Genomic DNA, 12,526 nt, shown 5'->3' on the forward strand with positions numbered 1-12,526 from the left:
GAGGCCGGCAGTTACCTGGGGTCAGGGGTAGGAGCAGGAATTGACCGCAAATGAGCACAGGAAAGGTTTTGGGGTGATAAAGTATTCTAAAATTACATTATCATGACAGTTGCACAGATAAACACATTTACTAAACATCATTGCACTATATACTTACAAAAATGTTCACGTGAGTAAAGAAAGCACCATCAAAATTGAAGAGGTAGACAACATATGCAAAACAGCTCTTTGGCTTTTAATTTACTGAGACTTAAAGCTACTACCAAAAGTAAAATGATTCTAACTTAAAAACTAACGGGGCTAATTTTTCTCCCTCAGAACCTACGATCCTAGAACTAAATAATGTCTGCTCTCCAATCAGAGGTTCCTCCTTTGTAAGTTCAAGGCCACAATGTTTTTTGTTGACAAAAATAAAAACATGGCAAATATGCACCTTAAGCATATGGGTGACTGTTAGGAATACACAATTCACCACGTAATCATCTACAGTGTCCTCTGACTTTACAAAATACAGTAACTATACAGAAACATCACTACACAGTAATTTTAACATTATAGGTATTTTTTTCAAAAAACAGAACCAGGATGAACATCACTAATATCTATGTCAAAATATCAATTTGTTGAATCTATTTTAAAAAGCAATCAATGCTCAGGGAACAGTTCTAGAGAAATGTGAACAACACAAAAATTAAAATTTAAAATCTCATTTATACTTACAAGAACAAAGTAAACTCCAGATAATTTTGAATGAAGTTATGTCTGTGTTCGGCTGATGTCAAGAAAGCCCTAATGTCAGGTTGTCCATCATTAAAACCACAGTTCAATATTTGAAATTCTCTAATAAAATACTATGATCTGAACAGAGAAGAAATGCTCACACTTTCCAAAATTAAATTAAAGTGGAAGTCAAATAATGTATTCTTGACAGCCAGATGAAACTTGTCTTTCAACAGTTTCATTATGGTATGGAGGGATTAATAAATATATTTTAAAACTTTTCAATCATCACCTCAGAAAAAGATGGGCACCTGTCTAGAAACGATAAAGGAGTAATTTGGAAACTGATTTGACCACAGAAAATCAGACGTCATTTCCTATTTTATTCTTTCAAAATTATTTCCCAGCATTTGTTTGCAGTTTGTAACTAATAAGACAAATGTGAGGATATTTCCGGGAATTAAAAAAGAAATGTGTTTTTGTTATGCTTTTCCTCAGCTCCACCCCTGAGAACAAAAGTCAAGATGAATAACAATGCTATTGCTCTGTTGTAGGGATGATATATTTCAAATGCTGGGTTCTTTCCAAGGTGTTATTAAAGTTCTCTGAAGCGTTGCTACCAAAAAAAATGTCAAAAGAACTCGTGTTATTTATTGTTTCTCAAAATTCATTGCTGCTTCAGGTTGTGCCAAAGTTAACTCATCCATTTTATTTTGGAAGTCATAGCAAAATGCTGTGATAAATGAACATAAAAGATATTAGTAGACATGGGTGATGAAAACTTGATTCCAAACTTTCATGAATCAGGCAAGAAGACTAGGGATTTTAAAACAATGATAGTATGTAAATAAAAGGTAGATCCAAACAGAGCTCCTACAGAATTTGTGACAAGTGGTCTTCAAGTCTTTATTAAGGAGACAAGAAGCAGAGCCCAAGCCATATTTTGTGAAGACGTTAGGTGAGTTTGATATTCCTCTAAAATTATTAAACCTACTGATATTCAGTATTTTCTTCTATAAGGCAATAAGTGAATATGTCAAGTTGTCCATCATTAAAACCACAGTTTTAGTGGTGAATCAATAGGAAGATGTCACAGGTAGAAAGGAACACTAATAATAGTGGTAGAATAATGAACATTTATTCAATGCTTAGCCTCAGGATCAAAGATACTAAGAATTTTACATGGATTATGTCATTCAATCCCAACACATAATGTTTTGAGGTAGGCAGCCTAAGATGTCAGAGAATTATTTTAACTCAGTCTCGATAATAGGATGAGTCCTTCATGGTAGATAAGTTAGATTCTCCCCTGCCTCTCTTTATAAGTGCATCTGAATTCACTGAATCATAGCGATGAAAGAAGTCTTCATCATCAATTGACCTCATATAAATGTATATGTGTTAAGTATGATTTGTAAGGGAACAAAAATATTAATTATAAGTCTAAGTTCCTTTATTTCCAGATGGATAAATCTGAGGCTCAGAGATTAAAGGGATTTACTAAAATCATGGTTATCCGAGACACCTATTTCCCAGTCTGTTGATACTCTCCCCAACACGACATGACCTTACAATGCAGAGAAGGAAGCTATGTGTCATTACTCTGATTTCTAACAACCCTATCTACAAATGTGGTCCACTCAAAACAAAGAAGCTTCGGAATCTGATTTACATCTTAAATTTGTTTTACATGATAATTAACCCCAAACTGCTCATTGCACTGCAACAAATTTCTCCTCAAATTCACCATAATGCCTTGTCACTCAAAAAGATCTATGCAATAAGCTTCTAAATTCTCAGAGTAGTATTATATTTGAATGATGCAAAAGAGACACACAGCACAAATTAATATAAATTGAGTATTTCTAATGCTGAAACTGTTGCATTTTTTAAATAATTAACTAATTCATTCATATTTAATGCTTGATATCTGATAAGAAAAGATGATGAAAAGGAAGTTGAGCTTAAGGAAAGATGAAAACACAGGAATACAATATAGGGGGGAAGAAAATAGAGAGAGAGGGAGATAGAAGAATATGTGAGGCATGGATAATCACTTAGAGAAGATGGAAAGGAAACCAAATGATGGGATCAAAGCATGGTCATGCCACCTGGAAGAGTTTTTTCTGACCTCAAGACTGTTGAATTTCAGTTCATTGACAGTCTTCATAATAGGATGAGCCCTTCATGGTAGATGAGTCAGATTCCCCTCTGCCTCTATTTAAAGCCTGCCACTGATTACTACAACAGATGCCTCTCAATGACATCTTGTTTCTGGTGACCAACCCTTACATCTTTATAGGTCACTGCAGCAGGATCAAGTTGTAAATACTTTGGAGGCTGAGACAATGCCTTCCTGTTTCATTAGTATTTCACCAAATTGCTCATGAGCATGGTCTACCTCTAGTCATATAATTAACCTGTCAACGACACCCCAAAATGACAACGACTGTGCTTTATCAAAAGCATTACAGTTCATTCTGCAAAATGATTTACAGTTATACAGCTGCATGATTAGCTCCTAATTTTTTTTATGGTAGGGGTGGTGGTTCATTGATATTAAATGCACGGATAAATTAATTTAATTATTAATATTAAGTTGACATTTAAATTCCTTAAATGTCAGACTAAGGAATAAATATACAAAATTATTTCAAAATAGCATTTTCTTATCAAAGCAAACTAAAAAATTAGATACTTTAGACAACATGGTGTTATCTGGTTAACAAGAATAGCTATTATGGGGAAAATAATGAATATCAAAGTCAAATTTATCAATAAAAAATTTTTAAGTTTGATTTATATTTCTTCTTGTTTCAAGAAACTAAAAATTTGAAATTTGGTGACATACTAATTCAAAAATGTTATGCACTTGCTTAAAACTCCATGCCACAGCTTATGACTATAGTTTTAATGTGGGGCAACTATAGCCTCCCAGAAGTCCCTCTCTGGCAAACCCAGGTGAGTAAGCAGAAATAAATGTAAGGATGAGCAGATTACTAACCTTATTCTAACTAAAAATCCTGCCTATTGCTTTATTTTTAAACTGCCACTAACATGCTTAAATGATAATTGCATCTTCTCAATGAGCACAGTTCCTTATTATTGGAATTGGCAGGGGGCCTTGACATTTGAGTCATCATTTCATTATGTCTATTTCTTACCCTGGTATACAAATTAAATAGACATACAAGCCAAATGAAATATAAGGAAAAAAAATCTGAAGCAGTAACTTTAAAATGAATTAATTTTTCTCAAATATATAAAATATATAAAGCAACCAACATTGGTAATAATATATTCTAGCTGAGGCAGTATTTTCAAAAATATTAACTTTAATTCTAAAAGCCAAAAATGCTTCAAATCCTCCTAGCCAAATATTATACTTCTGTAAAACAGAACTGACAGCTTTAATATTCCCTAAATTAAAAAGAGAATGATCCCAGTTTTAAAGCAACTATAAATGTGAACAAAAATACACATTTAACAAGTTTCTTGCATTCTAAAAGGCTTCAAAATGGATAGCAATTACTGAACATATATATACTATATACATATGAAAAATATTTAAAACATGATGTGATCAATTAATAACAATAATAGTAATAATTCATTCAGACTAAAATATCCAAATGTGCTGAATTGGAATCTAGGTCTATTCTTAGATATTTTCAAATCACTGAATTTATATGACAAAAATATTACTGAATAAATCTCCTGAATCACCTGATTCAATCACACTGAATACATGTGCATCATTCCATCTTTCTAAAATACTTCTTAAAAATTTTCCATTAAACTTCAAAATTATGAAAATTAATCAGTCATAAAACTAATGCTGTATAAAATCCTCAAGAACGTCTTTGGGTTTGCTTTCAGAAGGCTATTTCCTCATTTATTTATTTATTATTGCAGGCACTCCAGAATATGTGTAGATTATTCATTCATTGAGTCTTTAATTATTTCTGCAACTCTTCCTTCCTTTAGCCCAGAGCAACCTGTTCATTTAGAGTAGCCAATCTCTTCCCTGAAATGATTGGAAACAGCTGAATAGCCTAAAAGAACTGTATTTACCCTATATGAAATTTTGAAATGACAACCTACTGGAAAACGAATGTACATTCAAATGTCTACCATGGAAATTAACATTATATTTCCCTTAATCACTGAAAGTATATTAACATAAGAATAGTCATAGCTTATTTTTCTTTACATTTTATTATTTATTTTAATGTTGACTTTTTAAAACCTTGAAACCAAACTATTTTAAGATTTATTTCTGATGTCTTTTCATCAATTATTTACAATTTATAACCCAAAAAGTATTCAGAGAAATCCACAAAAAAAAAACCCTACTATTCATTGTATTCTCTCAAGTAGTGAAAATGTTCTAAAAGAATGAGTCTCTATTTTAATACACAAATCTAATTATAAGAGAAGTCTAGAGGATAGTTATTTAATTTCCAATTTTGGGGGAATACATTATTCTGTATATTAAGAAAAAAATAGGATGTAACCCAGATGTTCCTAGATTACAAAATTTAGAAGAGAACAAATTAAAAGTATAGCTAGCTCTTTACCTATATTTATTTAAAGATAAGGCAGTCGAGCCCAACAATGTTGAAAGACTATTTTTCTCAGAGTCTGACTTCAATCACTAGGAATATTCATGAGTTTTATCATTAGGTTTTAGTGAGTCCTTTCATTTTTGTAATTGCTATGGCTAGTATTAATAAATGTCATCTTCTTATATTCTGAAATAAATTAATGAATGAGGCAGACACCATACAAAAAGGCTGGGAATGGGGCCAAATCTTTTTACATACATCCAGGGACTAGTAATCTTCTAAATGGCACATTAAGCTCTCTTGCCTAAATAATTACAAGTACAGCCAACATGTAATTTATTGAAATAATTATCCACTCTTCTAGTTCCCATCACCCACCTCAAGTGTATGACCACTTACCTTGTCTTTATTTTCAGTGCCAGAAGCCTCAGGCTTTGTTCTAATCACAAACGGGGTAGACAGGCGCAGCAGGACCCTTTCAAAGGTGGCATTAACCTTGGGAGACACAATCTCAAAGCAGTCCTCAAACTTGAGCACTTTGTGAGTGTCGCATCGGAGCTGCTTCCTTAGGCCTTCCCCCAACTGAAGGACTGACATGTTGGGGTCAAACATCAAGTGGAAAGGGAAGGCTCTGCAGAAGGTGTTGATGCTAATTCTGAGGTCCGCAGGAACTTGGGAGGTTCCCTGTAGAAGGTTCTTCGTGATATTAGTATTTTCACATTCTCTGATAAGGAAAGTAAGACAGCTACAGTTGCCTGGGTTTGCACCATCAGAGCACAGCTTCTCATTTGCAACCTGTTCCACTTCGACGTCCAGCCGATAGATCTTCTTTCCTGCAGCCTTAATCATCCCCAGCATTGCAAACCCCACAATATGGTGGGGGTGGAAGTAGTGGAGCATGAGAGTACCTTCGGGGAGCTCTTTGCATAGGAAAGATGGTGACTCCAGAGTGGCCTGTTTTCCAAAAGAAGTTCTAATGTGTTCCAACAAAGCATCAAAGCCATTAAAAAAGTCCTGCAACGTGCCACCTACAGCTCGAAGGACTCGCTCATTCTCATCAAAGCATATATTAAAGAACTCCTCACCAAATCTTTCTTGAATTTCCTCAAACTTCAAACCTAGAGGTAAATGGGAAGCAAATGTTAGTAAAGTCAAATATAAATAATTGAATTTATAGTTTTTTAAATGCTTATCAAAAGAGGTAACTAGTGAGTGAAGCAAGAGAGGTTTTATTCTTGGGCACACAAATTTCAAACATAGGTTAATGCATTCATCTTGAGTCAGAGAAACTAAATTTCAGTTCATCTTCTGGATGCTTCTAAGATGTTAATGAGCATGAACTTTTTTGTTTGTTTGTTTTTAAACAGACTCTATTTTTTAGACCTGTTTTAGTTTCACAGCAAAATTAAGCAAAAGGTACAGATATTTCCCATATACCCTCTGCCCTGCCCCTACACATGCATAGCCTCTTCCATTATCAACATTCCCCAGAGTGGAACATTTGTTACAATTGATGAACCTACATTCATACATTATTGTCACCCGAAGTCCATGGTTTACATTAGCGTTCACTCTTGATATTGCATATTCTATAGCTACAGTCCCCAACCTCCAGGTTGTGGACCGGTACTGGTCCGTGGCCTGTTAGGAACCAGGCTGCACTGCAGGAGGTGGGCTGTGAGCAAGCAAGTGAAGCTTCATCTGTATTCACAGCTGGTCCCCATTGCTCACATCACCACCTGAGCTCCGCCTCCCATCAGATCACCAGCAGCATTAAATTCTCCTAGGAGCGCGAACCCTACTGTAAACTGTGAATGCGAGGGATCTAGGTTGTGCGCTCCTTATGAGAATCTAATGCCTGATGATCTGAGGTGGAGCTGTGGCGGTGATGCTAGCACTGGGGAGTGGTTGCAAATACAGATTATCATTATCAGAGAGCTTCGACTGCACAGAGACCATAATAAATCAATTGCTTGCAGACTCATATCAAAAGGATCAGTGACTGGCAAGTGACAATGTAATAATAATAGAAATAAAGTACACAATAATTGTAATGCACTTGAATCATCCTGAAACCATCCTCCCCAGCCCCTGGTCCATGGAAAAATTTTCTTCCAGTAAATCAGTCCCTGGTGCCAAAAAGCTTGGGGACCACTGTTCCACAGGTTTGAATGAATGCATAATGATATGTCTACACTATTTTTGTATCACAGAGTATTCTCACCGCTCTAAAAATCCTCTGTGCTCCCCCTAAAATATCCCTGCCTTCCTGCTAACTCCCAGAGCATCAGCTTTTCAAATGCTGCTAATCTAACTGTTCACTTTTCAATACCCTATTTCACTTGCTGTGGTTATCACAAATAATATTTTTCTTTTTCTTAATGATTTCCCCAATCTTCATAGAATATCCAACTAGCATCTATATTATGTCCATATACCATCCATATTACCATCCTACTTATCAAAATGCATGTACTAGGTGGGAATAAGTAGAAAACCTAAGTAAGAAAGAATCTCTTTATAAAGATGCATCACATTAATTTCGATTTCATAGATTCGATGCTTAAAGCTAGCTGAGAAAGTCACCTATTAAGATTGCTCTTCAACACATGTTGCACTCACTAACAATAATGCCAGAGGGAATTGATAATAATAGCATTTATCTGTACAGTTTGCTAGTGTGGAAGAGAGAAAACAAGATAGATGATACTGCAATTTGGCTCCTGCTCTGATGGCAGTGTGAAACTGCTCTCGTAATTACTTAAACCAATGTACTGTTTCATCCTTATCTTACTTAACCTTGTTTGCTGTTTTCCCTTTGACACTATTGGTCATCTCTTCCTCCTAAAACTCTCTTCTCTTTTGGCTTATCAAACTATACTCTCCTGGTTTAATTCTATCCATTTTCATTTCCTTCACTAAAACCTCTTTCCTTGCCAAATGTTTATATCACCATCACTATATTGTAATTAAACAATTGTAATACATACAAATTAGATTTATGCCTACATTCAATGACAGTGTTCTTTGTTACTATGAAATTTTATAATTATTAAATTCTTATTAAAAACTAAATTCAGAATAAATAAAAATTCCTATAATCTGACTATATTTGCTGAACTTCGGTATTCCATGTGCCACTGAAAATATTCCATGGATTACTTCTAAACTTTGAAGAATTGTACCTTCAAAGGACTTAGGGTCTATAAGCACAGAAGAAAAAGAGGAATGTTTCTAACTTGCATTTCTCATGACAGTTAAAATGCCTTCACGGTTATTAAGTAAAGAACACAGATAATAGAGTCAATACAGTAAGCTTATGTTCTATTTCCAATGCCAAAAATCCCAAAGAATTATCCAGAAAATAACAAGTAAATTCACCAGAGGCAACAAAATAAAAACTACTCGGTATCCAGCATTCCATTAACTAGAAATCCTCGCTGCTTTAAAAAGCACCTCTGTATTTTAAGGTACAATGATTATTAATTTTCAAATGATGACACTGAGGAATACCAGATGCTAAAGTAACTATCACTAAAAAGAAAAAAAACCAAATTGTTTTGAATACTATACTCAAATACTATCCACGGTATTCTATATAAACAAAGATATTCAATTAACTAATAAAGATCTTTATTCCCATGATTGTTAACTGCACAAGATCAGAAAAGAAGAAATAAATTCTTAGATGTTGAAAAATTAAAACTAAGAAAAGATCACTTCAACTTTTGCAAATATACTGCAAATCAATAGCCAAGAATTTCATTTTAAACCTTATCTCAAAATTCAGAAAGCACAGATAAAGTAATTCAGCTCAGACAACTGCTGCAGCTCCGACTCCTACGATTGACGCAAACCCCCTACTTACAGTAAATCACTTGAAACATATAGACAGTGCTCATCTCCTCATATCACAGACTCTATGACAGTTTGACATTTGAGTCTATAAGAATACATTTCCTCACAGGGCAAAATTTATAACAAAACTTCTCTTGTTAATGGTTAAGTTAGAATTTTAAATTACTGTTAATTCACCTCTTTAAAAAGGTGAACAGCCTAAATGCTGACATCCTTTAGCTGTAAATGAAATAGAATCTGTTCCTTCATGACATGCGCCTGTTGTCTCTCATCTGTTAGCCCATCCCACCTCAGACTACATTTCTTGAGGACAAGGACCTTGCCCTGTTTCTGTCTGCATACCTATCGCTGGCATACTGCCTGGCACGTGGAGAATATGCATTCTTTTATAGAAACTACCATTTGCCTAAGTGTTTGATAAATATCATCAACCTTTCAAGGTTACAGTTGTGCCACATCTAAGAATACCAAGACAAAAAGACACATTCTTTTCTCTCATGGTCCCCTACAGATCATTAAATTACCTTATGATTGGGCTATAACATAGGCACACAGGAGTACCTAGGGAAGTACAGAAAATAGAATGTCTGCCTCTCCTTGGGAGAGGAAGGCTTGAAAAAAAAAAGCAAGAAAAGCCAACAAGGAAGGAAAGAACACCCCAGCAGATGAACACTAATGGAGTATGGATGAAGGAGGGAGGTGGGTGAGCCCAGCTGTGGTCAGGAAAGAGCAAGTAGAAAGTGTATAATGGCTGGGAAGGAGGAGTAGGGGATGGGATGCTAATTAATCAGCATTCCAGAAGTTGTATTTGACATTGCTAAGGCTAGAGTCAAGAACACCAGCCAGAGAGATGTTGTCATGTCTTTAAAAGAAGAGTATATTGACTGAATTAGGCTGCCCCAGTAAGCATGAAAAATAAAAGAGTGCCAAGTAGTATGCTAAATACTTCCATAGATAATTTAATCCTTTTAAAAATCCCTATGTAGATATTTTTAATTGTCCTCATTTTACAGATGATGAATGTTAGGAAATATGCCCAAGTTCACACAACTTTGAGCCAGGTCTTAAAGTGAAGTCTATCTAACACTAACTCACTCTTGTGTAACAAGCACAGTACCAAAACAGTAAAACTTCTGGGTGGGGAAAAAAAAATGCGTGTCTTGCTCGTTGTTTTATTATTAATGCCTAGCATTCCGCCTGACTCAATAAATACTGGCTGGATATTGAATGAATTAATATATCACTGAAGTCAACAGAAAGGAGTAACAAGGAATAGTCAATAGTTATCAAATGCCACAGCAAGGGCAGGTAAGATAAGGACAGAAAACTGCCAACTGGATTTGTCAGATCTTTGGGAACCTTTGACAGAGCAACTTCAGTGGAGGGGTGGGGCCAGAAGACAAATAGTAATGAGGGCAGGCAAAGAAATAGAAATATTAGTTTTCAGCTGAATGAATGATATTATTTGAAGGCTACAATTACTTATTTTATAAAATTGTAAAAAGCATGACCTCCATGCTTGGAAAGGGAAATGTTGTCCTCATTGAGACCCAACTGAGTAGACAGAGATACGGCATTGAATAGAATCATGGGTCCTCTGGGGAAGTTCTCTTAATAGAAGAGGGAAATCGGTGTCTTTCTAGATCCAGAGACCATCCCTATCACCCAGCAAGGGCATCAGTCTCAACTAATGTGAGAAAATACCAAAGGAGGAGGTATATCTTCAAGTTGCTTAAACTCCAGCCAAATAGCTAAACACCTACCAACTACTCACTTCTGTGAGCCAGAGACATTCCATAATTATTTTTTGATTATCTGTTAGGCTTCACCAACCTAATATCTAAGTGATATAACTCAAGCACAACTATGTCTCATGTCCAAACTGTAAAGACATGTCAATATTTTAAGGCAATGATCATCTTTTTAGAGAAATAGTAGCAATACTGATTTTTATCCAGCAAGACTATAAGGTTTTTGTCAACTAAGTTTGAAACCCAGATGACAAATAGTCCACTGCCACATCAATCTACCAAGAAGTGATGAAAATTGGTTTCTGACTCCCAGAGAAGATTCAAGGGTAAATATCACACGTGTTTAAATAATAACAAAGAAGGCAGCTAAAAACAAATCCCACCACCCAAATTGTAATTTTTAAGGGAATTTTTTTTAATCTGATCTATTAATAGTCTTATTTAAATCTTTCTTGGGTGAAATAAAACCTTTGTAGTTTCAGATTATTTTACAGTTTAGTAAGTCAGTGTTGAGATAATATAATAGTAAAATAAGGTTCTTATCAATTTTACTGTTAATCTATGAAAGGTTAAAACAATGATTTGCACTATTTTAAAGGCATGTTATTCTCCTCCTTTTACTGCATTAGTGGCATCTCTGCCCATCCCCGACAAAAGAATATAGCATATTCATACATTTGTTTTTAAATATAGATGAACTTAAATTAATTGTTCTTAATTTTTAAAATTTTTTATCTCAGAGATAATAAGACACACATTCAAATTTTTAAAAATAGGGTTTAATATCTTTCTGCTAACAAAGAATTTGCTAAGCATAGTAATAAGGAAAATCTTCTAACATATTTAAGATTAATTCTTGAATACATACAGGAATAGATATTATTAGAAGCATATTACATGTTTCAAGCACAAAATTATTTGTGATGGTTAAGTTTTACAGTTGGTAATTTTGAAAATCTGTTAAGATATGTTTTAAAATATACATAGAATATAAATTTTGATAATGAGAAATGTGGCATAATGGAGATGAAGCCAATCCCTATCTGAGTGCTCTGGAATAATTTTTTTTACCTAGCAACTACATCTAAAAAGTAGACTATCATAAAAGTACACTCCAATACTATCAGTATTACTTCTTCCTTTCAAATCGCAAAGCAAACATCTGTGCTTTTCTTATAAAATGGCAGATAGTCTCTTGTAGTATTGATTCTGTGATCCTTCTGTTGTCAATAAACAGATTTAGAAGAACAACTCACAAAAAATAAAATTTCAAAAGACTGTATGTTGCAGATTGAGAAAAAGGAGGAAGGTCTATAGGAGGAAGGACTATAACTAAATGAATTATACAGAGAATTTCCCCTGGACTGCAGAAAATCCTGAATCTACAAATGAAAAAGGCACAAATTCCAACCAGGATTATTTGGTTAGATTCCTGAAAAAAGAGAGGAAGAAAATCTTTTAAGTTGTAAGAAAGAACAAGTAATTTTTTAAAAAAAAAGAAGAAATTTACTTCTCATCTGCAACCTGGAAGCTAGTTGATGGTGGAAAAACACAGAGGGAATACCAAGAGAACTGAAATCTCAGGGTTCATTCCCCAGCCAAGATATCTGGCAAAGATTCAGAGACTAT

The 12,526-nt window shown here is 34.5% G+C and overlaps 1 protein-coding gene across 2 annotated transcripts in view; it reads right to left on the reverse strand.

Annotated features, from left to right (window-relative positions):
- Window positions 1-12,526, reverse strand: part of GUCY1A2 (guanylate cyclase 1, soluble, alpha 2) — a 356,160-nt gene that overhangs the window by 270,418 nt on the left and 73,216 nt on the right. For both annotated transcript variants that reach the window (XM_012659179.1, XM_012659180.1), the window contains exon 4: window positions 5,688-6,406. In XM_012659179.1, coding sequence (XP_012514633.1) covers window positions 5,688-6,406 — 719 coding nt within the window. The remainder of the gene's footprint in view (window positions 1-5,687; window positions 6,407-12,526) is intronic.

The sequence above is a fragment of the Propithecus coquereli genome, unplaced genomic scaffold (genome assembly GCF_000956105.1).
Source record: "Propithecus coquereli isolate 6110/MARCELLA unplaced genomic scaffold, Pcoq_1.0 Scaffold6, whole genome shotgun sequence".
Taxonomy (NCBI): Eukaryota; Metazoa; Chordata; class Mammalia; order Primates; family Indriidae; genus Propithecus; species Propithecus coquereli.